Source organism: Salmo salar, unplaced genomic scaffold (assembly GCF_905237065.1).
Source record: "Salmo salar unplaced genomic scaffold, Ssal_v3.1, whole genome shotgun sequence".
NCBI classification, from domain to species: Eukaryota; Metazoa; Chordata; class Actinopteri; order Salmoniformes; family Salmonidae; genus Salmo; species Salmo salar.
Window position 1 is genome coordinate 132,453 of NW_025550942.1, and position 20,711 is coordinate 153,163.

Below are 20,711 nucleotides of genomic sequence, written 5' to 3' on the forward strand. Positions count from 1 at the left end.
TTGGTACTGGTTGACCTGTAGGTAGGGGGGTGTATATAGTATATAATATGTTATCTTGGTACTGGTTGACCTGTAGGTAGGGGGGTGTATATAGTATGTTACCTTGGTACTGATTGACCTGTAGGTAGGGGGGTGTATATAGTATATAATATGTTATCTTGGTACTGGTTGACCTGTAGGTAGGGGGTGTATATAGTATATAATATGTTATCTTTGTACTGGTTGACCTGTAGGTAGGGGGGGTGTATATAGTATATAATATGTTATCTTGGTACTGGTTGACCTGTAGGTAGGGGGGTGTATATAATATGTTATCTTGATACTGGTTGACCTGTAGGTAGGGGGTGTATATAGTATATAATATGTTATCTTGGTACTGGTTGACCTGTAGGTAGGGGGTGTATATAGTATATAATATGTTATCTTGATACTGGTTGACCTGTAGGTAGGGGGGTGTATATAATATGTTATCTTGGTACTGGTTGACCTGTAGGTAGGGGGGTGTATATAGTATATAATATGCTATCTTGGTACTGGTTGACCTGTAGGTAGGGGGGTGTATATAATATGTTATCTTGGTACTGGTTGACCTGTAGGTAGGGGGGTGTATATAATATGTTATCTTGGTACTGGTTGACCTGTAGGTAGGGGGGTGTATATAGTATATAATATGTTATCTTGATACTGGTTGACCTGTAGGTAGGGGGGTGTATATAGTATATAATATGTTATCTTGGTACTGGTTGACCTGTAGGAAGGGGGTGTATATAGTATATAATATGTTATCTTGGTACTGGTTGACCTGTAGGTAGGGGGTGTATATAGTATATAATATGTTATCTTGGTACTGGTTGACCTGTAGGTAGGGGGTGTATATAGTATATAATATGTTATCTTGGTACTGGTTGACCTGTAGGTAGGGGGGTGTATATAGTATATAATATGTTATCTTGGTACTGGTTGACCTGTAGGTAGGGGGGTGTATATAATATATAATATGTTATCTTGGTACTGGTTGACCTGTAGGTAGGGGGTGTATATAGTATATAATATGTTACCTAGGTACTGGTTGACCTGTAGGTAGGGGGGGGTGTATATAGTATATAATATGTTATCTTGGTACTGGTTGACCTGTAGGTAGGGGGTGTATATAATATGTTATCTTGGTACTGGTTGACCTGTAGGTAGGGGGGTGTATATAGTATATAATATGTTATCTTGGTACTGGTTGACCTGTAGGTAGGGGGTGTATATAGTATATAATATGTTATCTTGGTACTGGTTGACCTGTAGGTAGGGGGGTGTATATAGTATATAATATGTTATCTTGGTACTGGTTGACCTGTAGGTAGGGGGGGTGTATATAGTATATAATATGTTATCTTTGTACTGGTTGACCTGTAGGTAGTGGGGTGTATATAATATATAATATGTTATCTTGGTACTGGTTGACCTGTAGGTAGGGGGGTGTATATAGTATATAATATGTTATCTTGGTACTGGTTGACCTGTAGGTAGGGGGGTGTATATAGTATGTTACCTTGGTACTGATTGACCTGTAGGTAGGGGGGTGTATATAGTATATAATATGTTATCTTGGTACTGGTTGACCTGTAGGTAGGGGGGTGTATATAGTATATAATATGTTATCTTTGTACTGGTTGACCTGTAGGTAGGGGGTGTATATAGTATATAATATGTTATCTTGGTACTGGTTGACCTGTAGGTAGGGGGGTGTATATAATATGTTATCTTGATACTGGTTGACCTGTAGGTAGGGGGGGTGTATATAGTATATAATATGTTATCTTGGTACTGGTTGACCTGTAGGTAGGGGGGTGTATATAGTATATAATATGTTATCTTGATACTGGTTGACCTGTAGGTAGGGGGTGTATATAATATGTTATCTTGGTACTGGTTGACCTGTAGGTAGGGGGTGTATATAGTATATAATATGCTATCTTGGTACTGGTTGACCTGTAGGTAGGGGGTGTATATAATATGTTATCTTGGTACTGGTTGACCTGTAGGTAGGGGGGGGTGTATATAATATGTTATCTTGGTACTGGTTGACCTGTAGGTAGGGGGTGTATATAGTATATAATATGTTATCTTGATACTGGTTGACCTGTAGGTAGGGGGGTGTATATAGTATATAATATGTTATCTTGGTACTGGTTGACCTGTAGGTAGGGGGGTGTATATAGTATATAATATGCTATCTTGGTACTGGTTGACCTGTAGGTAGGGGGGGTGTATATAATATGTTATCTTGGTACTGGTTGACCTGTAGGTAGGGGGGGTGTATATAATATGTTATCTTGGTACTGGTTGACCTGTAGGTAGGGGGGTGAATATAGTATATAATATGTTATCTTGATACTGGTTGACCTGTAGGTAGGGGGGGTGTATATAGTATATAATATGTTATCTTGGTACTGGTTGACCTGTAGGTAGGGGGGTGTATATAGTATATAATATGTTATCTTGGTACTGGTTGACCTGTAGGTAGGGGGGTGTATATAGTATATAATATGTTATCTTGGTACTGGTTGACCTGTAGGTAGGGGGGTGTATATAGTATATAATATGTTATCTTGGTACTGGTTAACCTGTAGGTAGGGGGGTGTATATAGTATATAATATGTTATCTTGGTACTGGTTGACCTGTAGGTAGGGGGGTGTATATAATATATAATATGTTATCTTGGTACTGGTTGACCTGTAGGTAGGGGGAGTGTATATAGTATATAATATGCTATCTTGGTACTGCTTGACCTGTAGGTAGGGGGGTGTATATAATATGTTATCTTGGTACTGGTTGACCTGTAGGTAGGGGGGTGTATATAGTATATAATATGTTATCTTGGTACTGGTTGACCTGTAGGTAGGGGGGTGTATATAGTATATAATATGTTATCTTGGTACTGGTTGACCTGTAGGTAGGGGGGTGTATATAGTATATAATATGTTATCTTGGTACTGGTTGACCTGTAGTTAGGGGGTGTATATAGTATATAATATGTTATCTTGGTACTGGTTGACCTGTAGGTAGGGGGTGTATATAGTATATAATATGTTATCTTTGTACTGGTTGACCTGTAGGTAGTGGGGTGTATATAATATATAATATGTTATCTTGGTACTGGTTGACCTGTAGGTAGGGGGGTGTATATAGTATATAATATGTTATCTTGGTACTGGTTGACCTGTAGGTAGGGGGGTGTATATAGTATATAATATGTTATCTTGATACTGGTTGACCTGTAGGTAGGGGGGTGTATATAATATGTTATCTTGGTACTGGTTGACCTGTAGGTAGGGGGGTGTATATAGTATATAATATGCTATCTTGGTACTGGTTGACCTGTAGGTAGGGGGGTGTATATAATATGTTATCTTGGTACTGGTTGACCTGTAGGTAGGGGGGTGTATATAGTATATAATATGTTATCTTGGTACTGGTTGACCTGTAGGTAGGGGGGTGTATATAGTATATAATATGTTATCTTGATACTGGTTGACCTGTAGGTAGGGGGGTGTATATAGTATATAATATGTTATCTTGGTACTGGTTGACCTGTAGGTAGGGGGGTGTATATAGTATATAATATGTTATCTTGGTACTGGTTGACCTGTAGGTAGGGGGTGTATATAGTATATAATATGTTATCTTGGTACTGGTTGACCTGTAGGTAGGGGGGGTGTATATAGTATATAATATGTTATCTTGGTACTGGTTGACCTGTAGGTAGGGGGGTGTATATAGTATATAATATGTTATCTTGGTACTGGTTGACCTGTAGGTAGGGGGGGTGTATATAGTATATAATATGTTATCTTGGTACTGGTTAACCTGTAGGTAGGGGGGTGTATATAGTATATAATATGTTATCTTGGTACTGGTTGACCTGTAGGTAGGGGGGTGTATATAGTATATAATATGTTACCTTGGTACTGGTTGACCTGTAGGTAGGGGGGTGTATATAACATGTTATCTTGGTACTGGTTGACCTGTAGGTAGGGGGATGTATATAGTATATAATATGTTATCTTGATACTGGTTGACCTGTAAGTAGGGGGGTGTATATAGTATATAATATGTTATCTTGGTACTGGTTGACCTGTAGGTAGGGGGGTGTATATAATATATAATATGTTATCTTGGTACTGGTTGACCTGTAGGTAGGGGGGTGTATATAGTATATAATATGTTATCTTGGTACTGGTTGACCTGTAGGTAGGGGGGGTGTATATAGTATATAATATGTTATCTTGGTACTGGTTGACCTGTAGGTAGGGGGGTGTATATAGTATATAATATGTTATCTTGGTACTGGTTAACCTGTAGGTAGGGGGGTGTATATAGTATATAATATGTTATCTTGGTACTGGTTGACCTGTAGGTAGGGGGTGTATATAGTATATAATATGTTACCTTGGTACTGGTTGACCTGTAGGTAGGGGGGTGTATATAACATGTTATCTTGGTACTGGTTGACCTGTAGGTAGGGGGATGTATATAGTATATAATATGTTATCTTGATACTGGTTGACCTGTAAGTAGGGGGGTGTATATAGTATATAATATGTTATCTTGGTACTGGTTGACCTGTAGGTAGGGGGGTGTATATAATATATAATATGTTATCTTGGTACTGGTTGACCTGTAGGTAGGGGGGTGTATATAGTATATAATATGTTATCTTGGTACTGGTTGACCTGTAGGTAGGGGGTGTATATAGTATATAATATGTTATCTTGGTACTGGTTGACCTGTAGGTAGGGGGGTGTATATAGTATGTTACCTTGGTACTGATTGACCTGTAGGTAGGGGGGTGTATATAGTATATAATATGTTATCTTGGTACTGGTTGACCTGTAGGTAGGGGGGTGTATATAGTATATAATATGTTATCTTTGTACTGGTTGACCTGTAGGTAGGGGGGTGTATATAGTATATAATATGTTATCTTGGTACTGGTTGACCTGTAGGTAGGGGGGTGTATATAATATGTTATCTTGATACTGGTTGACCTGTAGGTAGGGGGGTGTATATAGTATATAATATGTTATCTTGGTACTGGTTAACCTGTAGGTAGGGGGGTGTATATAGTATATAATATGTTATCTTGGTACTGGATGACCTGTAGGTAGGGGGGTGTATATAATATATAATATGTTATCTTGGTACTGGTTGACCTGTAGGTAGGGGGTGTATATAGTATATAATATGTTATCTTGGTACTGGTTGACCTGTAGGTAGGGGGTGTATATAGTATATAATATGTTATCTTGGTACTGGTTGACCTGTAGGTAGGGGGGTGTATATAGTATGTTACCTTGGTACTGATTGACCTGTAGGTAGGGGGGTGTATATAATATGTTATCTTGATACTGGTTGACCTGTAGGTAGGGGGGTGTATATAGTATATAATATGTTATCTTGGTACTGGTTGACCTGTAGGTAGGGGGGTGTATATAATATGTTATCTTGATACTGGTTGACCTGTAGGTAGGGGGGTGTATATAGTATATAATATGTTATCTTGGTACTGGTTGACCTGTAGGTAGGGGGGTGTATATAGTATATAATATGTTATCTTGATACTGGTTGACCTGTAGGTAGGGGGGTGTATATAATATGTTATCTTGGTACTGGTTGACCTGTAGGTAGGGGGTGTATATAGTATATAATATGCTATCTTGGTACTGGTTGACCTGTAGGTAGGGGGGTGTATATAATATGTTATCTTGGTACTGGTTGACCTGTAGGTAGGGGGGGGTGTATATAATATGTTATCTTGGTACTGGTTGACCTGTAGGTAGGGGGTGTATATAGTATATAATATGTTATCTTGATACTGGTTGACCTGTAGGTAGGGGGGTGTATATAGTATATAATATGTTATCTTGGTACTGGTTGACCTGTAGGTAGGGGGGTGTATATAGTATATAATATGTTATCTTGGTACTGGTTGACCTGTAGGTAGGGGGGTGTATATAGTATATAATATGTTATCTTGGTACTGGTTGACCTGTAGGTAGGGGGGTGTATATAGTATATAATATGTTATCTTGGTACTGGTTGACCTGTAGGTAGGGGGGTGTATATAGTATATAATATGTTATCTTGGTACTGGTTGACCTGTAGGTAGGGGGGTGTATATAATATATAATATGTTATCTTGGTACTGGTTGACCTGTAGGTAGGGGGGTGTATATAGTATATAATATGTTACCTAGGTACTGGTTGACCTGTAGGTAGGGGGGTGTATATAGTATATAATATGTTATCTTGGTACTGGTTGACCTGTAGGTAGGGGGTGTATATAATATGTTATCTTGGTACTGGTTGACCTGTAGGTAGGGGGGTGTATATAGTATATAATATGTTATCTTGGTACTGGTTGACCTGTAGGTAGGGGGGTGTATATAGTATATAATATGTTATCTTGGTACTGGTTGACCTGTAGGTAGGGGGGTGTATATAGTATATAATATGTTATCTTGGTACTGGTTGACCTGTAGGTAGGGGGGGTGTATATAGTATATAATATGTTATCTTTGTACTGGTTGACCTGTAGGTAGTGGGGTGTATATAATATATAATATGTTATCTTGGTACTGGTTGACCTGTAGGTAGGGGGGTGTATATAGTATATAATATGTTATCTTGGTACTGGTTGACCTGTAGGTAGGGGGGTGTATATAGTATATAATATGTTATCTTGATACTGGTTGACCTGTAGGTAGGGGGGTGTATATAATATGTTATCTTGGTACTGGTTGACCTGTAGGTAGGGGGTGTATATAGTATATAATATGCTATCTTGGTACTGGTTGACCTGTAGGTAGCGGGGTGTATATAATATGTTATCTTGGTACTGGTTGACCTGTAGGTAGGGGGGTGTATATAGTATATAATATGTTATCTTGGTACTGGTTGACCTGTAGGTAGGGGGGTGTATATAGTATATAATATGTTATCTTGATACTGGTTGACCTGTAGGTAGGGGGGTGTATAAAGTATATAATATGTTATCTTGGTACTGGTTGACCTGTAGGTAGGGGGGTGTATATAGTATATAATATGTTATCTTGGTACTGGTTGACCTGTAGGTAGGGGGGTGTATATAGTATATAATATGTTATCTTGGTACTGGTTGACCTGTAGGTAGGGGGGTGTATATAGTATATAATATGTTATCTTGGTACTGGTTAACCTGTAGGTAGGGGGGTGTATATAGTATATAATATGTTATCTTGGTACTGGTTGACCTGTAGGTAGGGGGGTGTATATAGTATATAATATGTTATCTTGGTACTGGTTGACCTGTAGGTAGGGGGTGTATATAACATGTTATCTTGGTACTGGTTGACCTGTAGGTAGGGGGATGTATATAGTATATAATATGTTATCTTGATACTGGTTGACCTGTAAGTAGGGGGTGTATATAGTATATAATATGTTATCTTGGTACTGGTTGACCTGTAGGTAGGGGGGTGTATATAATATATAATATGTTATCTTGGTACTGGTTGACCTGTAGGTAGGGGGGTGTATATAGTATATAATATGTTATCTTGGTACTGGTTGACCTGTAGGTAGGGGGTGTATATAGTATATAATATGTTATCTTGGTACTGGTTGACCTGTAGGTAGGGGGGTGTATATAACATGTTATCTTGGTACTGGTTGACCTGTAGGTAGGGGGATGTATATAGTATATAATATGTTATCTTGATACTGGTTGACCTGTAAGTAGGGGGGTGTATATAGTATATAATATGTTATCTTGGTACTGGTTGACCTGTAGGTAGGGGGGTGTATATAATATATAATATGTTATCTTGGTACTGGTTGACCTGTAGGTAGGGGGGTGTATATAGTATATAATATGTTATCTTGGTACTGGTTGACCTGTAGGTAGGGGGGGGTGTATATAGTATATAATATGTTATCTTGGTACTGGTTGACCTGTAGGTAGGGGGGTGTATATAGTATATAATATGTTATCTTGGTACTGGTTGACCTGTAGGTAGGGGGGTGTATATAGTATATAATATGTTATCTTGGTACTGGTTGACCTGTAGGTAGGGGGGTGTATATAGTATATAATATGTTATCTTGGTACTGGTTGACCTGTAGGTAGGGGGGTGTATATAATATATAATATGTTATCTTGGTACTGGTTGACCTGTAGGTAGGGGCGTGTATATAGTATATAATATGTTATCTTGGTACTGGTTGACCTGTAGGTAGGGGGTGTATATAGTATATAATATGTTACCTAGGTACTGGTTTACCTGTAGGTAGGGGGTGTATATAGTATATAATATGTTATCTTGGTACTGGTTGACATGTAGGTAGGGGGTGTATATAATATGTTATCTTGGTACTGGTTGACCTGTAGGTAGGGGGGGTGTATATAGTATATAATATGTTATCTTGGTACTGGTTGACCTGTAGGTAGGGGGGTGTATATAGTATATAATATGTTATCTTGGTACTGGATGACCTGTAGGTAGGGGGGTGTATATAGTATATAATATGTTATCTTTGTACTGGTTGACCTGTAGGTAGGGGGGTGTATATAGTATATAATATGTTATCTTGGTACTGGTTGACCTGTAGGTAGGGGGTGTATATAGTATATAATATGTTACCTAGGTACTGGTTGACCTGTAGGTAGGGGGGTGTATATAGTATATAATATGTTATCTTGGTACTGGTTGACATGTAGGTAGGGGGTGTATATAATATGTTATCTTGGTACTGGTTGACCTGTAGGTAGGGGGTGTATATAGTATATAATATGTTATCTTGGTACTGGTTGACCTGTAGGTAGGGGGTGTATATAGTATATAATATGTTATCTTGGTACTGGTTGACCTGTAGGTAGGGGGGTGTATATAGTATATAATATGTTATCTTGGTACTGGTTGACCTGTAGGTAGGGGGGTGTATATAGTATATAATATGTTATCTTTGTACTGGTTGACCTGTAGGTAGTGGGGTGTATATAGTATATAATATGTTATCTTGGTACTGGTTGACCTGTAGGTAGGGGGGTGTATATAGTATATAATATGTTATCTTGGTACTGGTTGACCTGTAGGTAGGGGGGTGTATATAGTATATAATATGTTATCTTGATACTGGTTGACCTGTAGGTAGGGGGGTGTATATAATATGTTATCTTGGTACTGGTTGACCTGTAGGTAGGGGGGTGTATATAGTATATAATATGCTATCTTGGTACTGGTTGACCTGTAGGTAGGGGGGTGTATATAATATGTTATCTTGGTACTGGTTGACCTGTAGGTAGGGGGTGTATATAGTATATAATATGTTATCTTGGTACTGGTTGACCTGTAGGTAGGGGGGTGTATATAGTATATAATATGTTATCTTGGTACTGGTTGACCTGTAGGTAGGGGGGTGTATATAATATATAATATGTTATCTTGGTACAGGTTGACCTGTAGGTAGGGGGGTGTATATAGTATATAATATGTTATCTTGGTACTGGTTGACCTGTAGGTAGGGGGGTGTATATAGTATATAATATGTTACCTAGGTACTGGTTGACCTGTAGGTAGGGGGGTGTATATAGTATATAATATGTTATCTTGGTACTGGTTGACCTGTAGGTAGGGGGGTGTATATAATATGTTATCTTTGTACTGGTTGACCTGTAGGTAGTGGGGTGTATATAATATATAATATGTTATCTTGGTACTGGTTGACCTGTAGGTAGGGGGGTGTATATAGTATATAATATGTTATCTTGGTACTGGTTGACCTGTAGGTAGGGGGGTGTATATAGTATATAATATGTTATCTTGATACTGGTTGACCTGTAGGTAGGGGGGTGTATATAATATGTTATCTTGGTACTGGTTGACCTGTAGGTAGGGGGGTGTATATAGTATATAATATGCTATCTTGGTACTGGTTGACCTGTAGGTAGGGGGGTGTATATAATATGTTATCTTGGTACTGGTTGACCTGTAGGTAGGGGGGGGGTGTATATAGTATATAATATGTTATCTTGGTACTGGTTGACCTGTAGGTAGGGGGGTGTATATAGTATATAATATGTTATCTTGGTACTGGTTGACCTGTAGGTAGGGGGGTGTATATAATATATAATATGTTATCTTGGTACAGGTTGACCTGTAGGTAGGGGGTGTATATAGTATATAATATGTTATCTTGGTACTGGTTGACCTGTAGGTAGGGGGGTGTATATAGTATATAATATGTTACCTAGGTACTGGTTGACCTGTAGGTAGGGGGTGTATATAGTATATAATATGTTATCTTGGTACTGGTTGACCTGTAGGTAGGGGGTGTATATAATATGTTATCTTGGTACTGGTTGACCTGTAGGTAGGGGGGTGTATATAGTATATAATATGTTATCTTGGTACTGGTTGACCTGTAGGTAGGGGGTGTATATAGTATATAATATGTTATCTTGGTACTGGTTGACCTGTAGGTAGGGGGTGTATATAGTATATAATATGTTATCTTGGTACTGGTTGACCTGTAGGTAGGGGGGTGTATATAGTATATAATATGTTATCTTGGTACTGGTTGACCTGTAGGTAGGGGGGTGTATATAATATATAATATGTTATCTTGGTACTGGTTGACCTGTAGGTAGGGGCGTGTATATAGTATATAATATGTTATCTTGGTACTGGTTGACCTGTAGGTAGGGGGGTGTATATAGTATATAATATGTTACCTAGGTACTGGTTTACCTGTAGGTAGGGGGGTGTATATAGTATATAATATGTTATCTTGGTACTGGTTGACATGTAGGTAGGGGGTGTATATAATATGTTATCTTGGTACTGGTTGACCTGTAGGTAGGGGGGTGTATATAGTATATAATATGTTATCTTGGTACTGGTTGACCTGTAGGTAGGGGGGTGTATATAGTATATAATATGTTATCTTGGTACTGGTTGACCTGTAGGTAGGGGGGGTGTATATAGTATATAATATGTTATCTTTGTACTGGTTGACCTGTAGGTAGGGGGGTGTATATAGTATATAATATGTTATCTTGGTACTGGTTGACCTGTAGGTAGGGGGGGTGTATATAGTATATAATATGTTACCTAGGTACTGGTTGACCTGTAGGTAGGGGGTGTATATAGTATATAATATGTTATCTTGGTACTGGTTGACATGTAGGTAGGGGGGTGTATATAATATGTTATCTTGGTACTGGTTGACCTGTAGGTAGGGGGGTGTATATAGTATATAATATGTTATCTTGGTACTGGTTGACCTGTAGGTAGGGGGTGTATATAGTATATAATATGTTATCTTGGTACTGGTTGACCTGTAGGTAGGGGGGGTGTATATAGTATATAATATGTTATCTTGGTACTGGTTGACCTGTAGGTAGGGGGGGTGTATATAGTATATAATATGTTATCTTTGTACTGGTTGACCTGTAGGTAGTGGGGTGTATATAATATATAATATGTTATCTTGGTACTGGTTGACCTGTAGGTAGGGGGTGTATATAGTATATAATATGTTATCTTGGTACTGGTTGACCTGTAGGTAGGGGGGTGTATATAGTATATAATATGTTATCTTGATACTGGTTGACCTGTAGGTAGGGGGGTGTATATAATATGTTATCTTGGTACTGGTTGACCTGTAGGTAGGGGGTGTGTATAGTATATAATATGCTATCTTGGTACTGGTTGACCTGTAGGTAGGGGGTTGTATATAATATGTTATCTTGGTACTGGTTGACCTGTAGGTAGGGGGGTGTATATAGTATATAATATGTTATCTTGGTACTGGTTGACCTGTAGGTAGGGGGGGTGTATATAGTATATAATATGTTATCTTGGTACTGGTTGACCTGTAGGTAGGGGGGTGTATATAATATATAATATGTTATCTTGGTACAGGTTGACCTGTAGGTAGGGGGGTGTATATAGTATATAATATGTTATCTTGGTACTGGTTGACCTGTAGGTAGGGGGTGTATATAGTATATAATATGTTACCTAGGTACTGGTTGACCTGTAGGTAGGGGGGTGTATATAGTATATAATATGTTATCTTGGTACTGGTTGACCTGTAGGTAGGGGGGTGTATATAATATGTTATCTTTTGTACTGGTTGACCTGTAGGTAGTGGGGTGTATATAATATATAATATGTTATCTTGGTACTGGTTGACCTGTAGGTAGGGGGGTGTATATAGTATATAATATGTTATCTTGGTACTGGTTGACCTGTAGGTAGGGGGGTGTATATAGTATATAATATGTTATCTTGATACTGGTTGACCTGTAGGTAGGGGGGTGTATATAATATGTTATCTTGGTACTGGTTGACCTGTAGGTAGGGGGGGTGTATATAGTATATAATATGCTATCTTGGTACTGGTTGACCTGTAGGTAGGGGGGTGTATATAATATGTTATCTTGGTACTGGTTGACCTGTAGGTAGGGGGGTGTATATAGTATATAATATGTTATCTTGGTACTGGTTGACCTGTAGGTAGGGGGGGTGTATATAGTATATAATATGTTATCTTGGTACTGGTTGACCTGTAGGTAGGGGGGTGTATATAATATATAATATGTTATCTTGGTACAGGTTGACCTGTAGGTAGGGGGTGTATATAGTATATAATATGTTATCTTGGTACTGGTTGACCTGTAGGTAGGGGGGGTGTATATAGTATATAATATGTTACCTAGGTACTGGTTGACCTGTAGGTAGGGGGTGTATATAGTATATAATATGTTATCTTGGTACTGGTTGACCTGTAGGTAGGGGGTGTATATAATATGTTATCTTGGTACTGGTTGACCTGTAGGTAGGGGGTGTATATAGTATATAATATGTTATCTTGGTACTGGTTGACCTGTAGGTAGGGGGTGTATATAGTATATAATATGTTATCTTGGTACTGGTTGACCTGTAGGTAGGGGGTGTATATAGTATATCATATGTTATCTTGGTACTGGTTGACCTGTAGGTAGGGGGGGTGTATATAGTATATAATATGTTATCTTTGTACTGGTTGACCTGTAGGTAGTGGGGTGTATATAATATATTATCTTGGTACTGGTTGACCTGTAGGTAGGGGGGTGTATATAGTATATAATATGTTATCTTGGTACTGGTTGACCTGTAGGTAGGGGGGTGTATATAGTATATAATATGTTATCTTGATACTGGTTGACCTGTAGGTAGGGGGGTGTATATAATATGTTATCTTGGTACTGGTTGACCTGTAGGTAGGGGGGTGTATATAGTATATAATATGCTATCTTGGTACTGGTTGACCTGTAGGTAGGGGGGTGTATATAATATGTTATCTTGGTACTGGTTGACCTGTAGGTAGGGGGGTGTATATAGTATATAATATGTTATCTTGGTACTGGTTGACCTGTAGGTAGGGGGGTGTATATAGTATATAATATGTTATCTTGATACTGGTTGACCTGTAGGTAGGGGGGTGTATATAGTATATAATATGTTATCTTGGTACTGGTTGACCTGTAGGTAGGGGGGTGTATATAGTATATAATATGTTATCTTGGTACTGGTTGACCTGTAGGTAGGGGGTGTATATAGTATATAATATGTTATCTTGGTACTGGTTGACCTGTAGGTAGGGGGGTGTATATAGTATATAATATGTTATCTTGGTACTGGTTAACCTGTAGGTAGGGGGGTGTATATAGTATATAATATGTTATCTTGGTACTGGTTGACCTGTAGGTAGGGGGGTGTATATAGTATATAATATGTTATCTTGGTACTGGTTGACCTGTAGGTAGGGGGGTGTATATAACATGTTATCTTGGTACTGGTTGACCTGTAGGTAGGGGGATGTATATAGTATATAATATGTTATCTTGATACTGGTTGACCTGTAAGTAGGGGGTGTATATAGTATATAATATGTTATCTTGGTACTGGTTGACCTGTAGGTAGGGGGTGTATATAATATATAATATGTTATCTTGGTACTGGTTGACCTGTAGGTAGGGGGGTGTATATAGTATATAATATGTTATCTTGGTACTGGTTGACCTGTAGGTAGGGGGGTGTATATAGTATATAATATGTTATCTTGGTACTGGTTGACCTGTAGGTAGGGGGTGTATATAGTATGTTACCTTGGTACTGGTTGACCTGTAGGTAGGGGGGTGTATATAGTATATAATATGTTATCTTGGTACTGGCTGACCTGTAGGTAGGGGGGTGTATATAATATGTTATCTTTGTACTGGTTGACCTGTAGGTAGGGGGGTGTATATAGTATATAATATGTTATCTTGGTACTGGTTGACCTGTAGGTAGGGGGGTGTATATAATATGTTATCTTGATACTGGTTGACCTGTAGGTAGGGGGGTGTATATAGTATATAATATGTTATCTTGGTACTGGTTGACCTGTAGGTAGGGGGGTGTATATAGTATATAATATGTTATCTTGATACTGGTTGACCTGTAGGTAGGGGGGTGTATATAATATGTTATCTTGGTACTGGTTGACCTGTAGGTAGGGGGGTCTATATAGTATATAATATGCTATCTTGGTACTGGTTGACCTGTAGGCAGGGGGTGTATATAATATGTTATCTTGGTACTGGTTGACCTGTAGGTAGGGGGGTGTATATAGTATATAATATGTTATCTTGGTACTGGTTGACCTGTAGGTAGGGGGGTGTATATAGTATATAATATGTTATCTTGATACTGGTTGACCTGTAGGTAGGGGGTGTATATAGTATATAATATGTTATCTTGGTACTGGTTGACCTGTAGGTAGGGGGTGTATATAGTATATAATATGTTATCTTGGTAGTGGTTGACCTGTAGGTAGGGGGTGTATATAGTATATAATATGTTATCTTGGTACTGGTTGACCTGTAGGTAGGGGGGTGTATATAATATGTTATCTTGATACTGCTTGACCTGTAGGTAGGGGGGTGTATATAGTATATAATATGTTATCTTGGTACTGGTTGACCTGTAGGTAGGGGGGTGTATATAGTATATAACATGTTATCTTGATACTGGTTGACCTGTAGGTAGGGGCTGTATATAATGTTATCTTGGTACTGGTTGACCTGTAGGTAGGGGGGTGTATATAGTATATAATATGTTATCTTGATACTGGTTGACCTGTAGGTAGGGGGTGTATATAGTATATAATATGTTATCTTGGTACTGGTTGACCTGTAGGTAGGGGGGTGTATATAATATGTTATCTTGGTACTGGTTGACCTGTGGGTAGGGGGTGTATATAGTATATAATATGTTATCTTGATACTGGTTGACCTGTAGGTAGGGGGTGTATATAGTATATAATATGTTATCTTGGTACTGGTTGACCTGTAGGTAGGGGGTGTATATAATATGTTATCTTGGTCCTGGTTGACCTGTAGGTAGGGGGTGTATATAGTATATAATATGTTATCTTGGTACTGGTTGACCTGTAGGTAGGGGGGTGTATATAGTATATAATATGTTATCTTAATACTGGTTGACCTGTAGGTAGGGGGTGTATATAATATGTTATCTTGGTACTGGTTGACCTGTAGGTAGGGGGTGTATATAGTATATAATATGTTACCTTGATAGTGGTTGACCTGTAGGTAGGGGGTGTATATAGTATATAATATGTTACCTTGATACTGGTTGACCTGTGGATAGGGGGGTGTATATAGTATATAATATGTTATCTTAATACTGGTTGACCTGTAGGTAGGGGGGTGTATATAGTATATAATATGTATTCTTGATTCTGGTTGACCTGTAGGTAGGGGGGTGTATATAGTATATAATATGTTATCTTGATTCTGGTTGACCTGTAGGTAGGGGGGTGTATATAGTATATAATATGTTATCTTAATACTGGTTGACCTGTAGGTAGTGGGGTGTATATAGTATATAATATGTTACCTTGATACTGGTTGACCTGTGGATAGGGGTTTCTCTGACCCTGGACCATCTGTCTGGGGAGATGCTGCTGCTGCTGCTGCTGCTGGAGCTACAGAAGAAGAACAGACAACCACATCACTTCCTGTACAATGTCATCACATCCTGTTCCATGACATTTCCCCACTGTCCCACTGGAAAGGTAAAATAAAGGCCAATTCAATCAACCTGCAGCCAAAAAGCACAGGCTACAATCACCTGGGACAACCATGACACAGCAATACAATCAGTACAATATGCCTAACCCTTCACATGAACAGTTTTCACATCAAATGTTGATCTCTGTTTGTTGTCAAACTAACTGTAACAACCTGTTATAAATAGATAGTCTGGAGCGTGTATAATGTCAGTCAATATACAATGTTCATTTAGTGCACAACAAATATTCACGAAATGTTGATCTGTTTGTTCTCAATCTTCAATCAGTGTCTGTAAGGTTAATAATCCAGTATATATAACTATAGTCTGTAAAGTTAATAATCCAGTATATATAACTATAGTCTGTAAGGTTAATTCTAGTAATCAGTATATGTAACTATAGTCTGTAAAGTTAATAATCCAGTATATATAACTATAGTCTGTAAAGTTAATAATCCAGTATATATAACTATAGTCTGTAAAGTTAATAATCCAGTATATATAACTATAGTCTGTAAGGTTAATTCTAGTAATCAGTATATATATCTATAGTCTGTAAAGTTAATAATCCAGTATATATAACTATAGTCTGTAAGGTTAATTCTAGTAATCAGTATATATAACTATAGTCTGTAAGGTTAATAATCCAGTATATATAACTATAGTCTGTAAGGTTAATAATCCAGTATATATAACTATAGTCTGTAAAGTTAATAATCCAGTATATATAACTATAGTCTGTAAGGTTAATTCTAGTAATCAGTATATATAACTATAGTCTGTAAGGTTAATAATCCAGTATATATAACTATAGTCTGTAAAGTTAATAATCCAGTATATATAACTATAGTCTGTAAGGTTAATTCTAGTAATCAGTATATATAACTATAGTCTGTAAGGTTAATAATCCAGTATATATAACTATAGTCTGTAAGGTTAATAATCCAGTATATATAACTATAGTCTGTAAAGTTAATAATCCAGTATATATAACTATAGTCTGTAAGGTTAATTCTAGTAATCAGTATATATATCTATAGTCTGTAAAGTTAATAATCCAGTATATATAACTATAGTCTGTAAGGTTAATTCTAGTAATCAGTATATATAACTATAGTCTGTAAAATTAATAATCCAGTATATATAACTATAGTCTGTAAGGTTAATTCTAGTAATCAGTATATATAACTATAGTCTGTAAGGTTAATAATCAGTATATATAACTATAGTCTGTAAGGTTAATAATCCAGTATATATAACTATAGTCTGTAAAGTTAATAATCCAGTATATATAACTATAGTCTGTAAGGTTAATTCTAGTAATCAGTATATATAACTATAGTCTGTAAGGTTAATAATCAGTATATATAACTATAGTCTGTAAGGTTAATAATCCAGTATATATAACTATAGTCTGTAAAGTTAATAATCCAGTATATATAACTATAGTCTGTAAGGTTAATTCTAGTAATCAGTATATATAACTATAGTCTGTAAGGTTAATAATCCAGTATATATAACTATAGTCTGTAAAGTTAATAATCCAGTATATATAACTATAGTCTGTAAGGTTAATTCTAGTAATCAGTATATATAACTATAGTCTGTAAAGTTAATAATCCAGTATATATAACTATAGTCTGTAAGGTTAATTCTAGTAATCAGTATATATAACTATAGTCTGTAAAGTTAATAATCCAGTATATATAACTATAGTCAGTAAGGTTAATAATCCAGTATATATAACTATAGTCTGTAAGGTTAATTATCCAGTATATATAACTATAGTCAGTAAGGTTAATAATCCAGTATATATAACTATAGTCTGTAAAGTTAATTCTAGTAATCAGTATATATAACTATAGTCTGTAAAGTTAATAATCCAGTATATATAACTATAGTCTGTAAGGTTAATTGTAGTAATCAGTATATATAACTATAGTCTGTAAGATTAATAATCCAGTATATATAACTATAGTCTGTAAGGTTAATTCTAGTAATCAGTATATATAACTATAGTCTGTAAAGTTAATAATCCAGTATATATAACTATAGTCAGTAAGGTTAATAATCCAGTATATATAACTATAGTCTGTAAGGTTAATTCTAGTAATCAGTATATATAACTATAGTCTGTAAAGTTAATAATCCAGTATATATAACTATAGTCAGTAAGGTTAATAATCCAGTATATATAACTATAGTCTGTAAGGTTAATTCTAGTAATCAGTATATATAACTATAGTCTGTAAAGTTAATAATCCAGTATATATAACTATAGTCTGTAAGGTTAATAATCCAGTATATATAACTATAGTCTGTAAGGTTAATAAACAAGTATATATAACTATAGTCTGTAAGGTTAATTCTAGTAATCAGTATATATAACTATAGTCTGTAAGGTTAATTCTAGTAATCAGTATATATAACTATAGTCTGTAAGGTTAATAATCCAGTATATATAACTATAGTCTGTAAAGTTAATAATCCAATATATATAACTATAGTCTGTAAAGTTAATAATCCAGTATATATAACTATAGTCTGTAAGGTTAATAATCAGTATATATAACTATAGTATGTAAGGTTAATAATCCAGTATATATAACTATAGTCTGTAAAGTTAATAATCCAGTATATATAACTATAGTCTGTAAGGTTAATTCTAGTAATCAGTATATATAACTATAGTCTGTAAGGTTAATAATCTAGTATATATAACTAGTCTGTATGGTTAATTCTAGTAATCAGTATATATAACTATAGTCTGTAAGGTTAATTCAAGTAATCAGTATATATAACTATAGTCTGTAAGGTTAATTCTAGTATATAGCTATAGTCTGTAAGGTTAATAATCCAGTATATATAACTATAGTCTGTAAAGTTAATTCTAGTAATCAGTATATATAACTATAGTCTGTAAGGTTAATAATCCAGTATATATAACTATAGTCTGTAAGGTTAATTCTAGTAATCAGTATATATAACTATAATCTGTAAAGTTAATAATCCAGTATATATAACTATAGTCTGTAAGGTTAATTCTAGTATATAGCTATAGTCTGTAAGGTTAATAATCCAGTATATATAACTATAGTCTGTAAAGTTAATTCTAGTAATCAGTATATATAACTATAGTCTGTAAGGTTAATAATCCAGTATATATAACTATAGTCAGTAAGGTTAATTCTAGTAATCAGTATATATAACTATAGTCTGTAAGGTTAATTCTAGTATATAGCTATAGTCTGTAAGGTTAATTCTAGTAATCAGTATATATAACTATAGTCTGGAAGGTTAATAATCCAGTATATATAGCTATAGTCTGTAAGGTTAATTCTAGTAATCAGTATATATAACTATAGTCAGTAAGGTTAATAATCCAGTATATATAACTATAGTCTGTAAGGTTAATTCTAGTATATAGCTATAGTCCAAGGTTAATTCTAGTATATAGCTATAGTCTGTAAGGTTAATTCTAGTATATAGCTATAGTCTGTAAGGTTAATTCTAGTATATAGCTATAGTCTGTAAGGTTAATTCTAGTATATAGCTATAGTCTGTAAGGTTAATTCTAGTAATCAGTATATATAACTATAGTCTGTAAGGTTAATTCTAGTATATAGCTATAGTCTAAGGTTAATTCTAGTATATAACTATAGTCTAAGGTTAATTCTAGTATATAACTATAGTCTGTAAGGTTAATTCTAGTATATAACTATAGTCTGTAAGGTTAATTCTAGTATATAACTATAGTCTGTAAGGTTAATTCTAGTATATAACTATAGTCTGTAAGGTTAATTCTAGTATATAACTATAGTCTAAGGTTAATTCTAGTATATAACTATAGTCTAAGGTTAATTCTAGTATATAGCTATAGTCTAAGGTTAATTCTAGTATATAACTATAGTCTAAGGTTAATTCTAGTATATAACTATAGTCTAAGGTTAATTCTAGTATATAACTATAGTCTAAGGTTAATTCTAGTATATAACTATAGTCTAAGGTTAATTCTAGTATATAACTATAGTCTGTAAGGTTAATTCTAGTATATAGCTATAGTCTAAGGTTAATTCTAGTATATAGCTATAGTCTAAGGTTCATTTTAGTATATAGCTATAGTCTAAGGTTAATTCTAGTATATAACTATAGTCTAAGGTTAATTCTAGTATATAGCTATAGTTCAAGGTTAATTCTAGTATATAGCTTATAGTCTAAGGTTAATTCTAGTATATTAACTATAGTCTAAGGTTAATTCTAGTATATAACTATAGTCTGTAAGGTTAAATTCTAGTATATAGCTATAGTCTAAGGTTAATTCTAGTATATAACTATAGTCTAAGGTTAATTCTAGTATATAACTATAGTCTGTAAGGTTAATTCCAGTATATGGCTATAGTCTAAGGTTAATTCTAGTATATAGCTATAGTCTAAGGTTCATTCTAGTATATAGCTATAGTCTAAGGTTCATTCTAGTATATAGCTATAGTCTGAAGGTTAATTCTAGTATATAGCTATAGTCTAAGGTTAATTCTAGTATTATAACTATAGTCTAAGGT

At 35.5% G+C, this 20,711-nt stretch overlaps 1 protein-coding gene across 1 annotated transcript in view; it reads right to left on the minus strand.

Moving 5' to 3' along the window:
- Nucleotides 1-16,066, minus strand: part of LOC123740637 (mastermind-like protein 3) — a gene marked incomplete at its 5' end in the record, with an annotated part of 56,717 nt that extends 40,651 nt beyond the window's left edge. The window contains one exon of the mRNA XM_045714149.1: nucleotides 15,979-16,066. Within this exon, the coding sequence (XP_045570105.1) occupies nucleotides 15,979-16,066 (88 nt within the window). The remainder of the gene's footprint in view (nucleotides 1-15,978) is intronic.
- Between the last annotated feature and the right edge of the window lie 4,645 nt (nucleotides 16,067-20,711).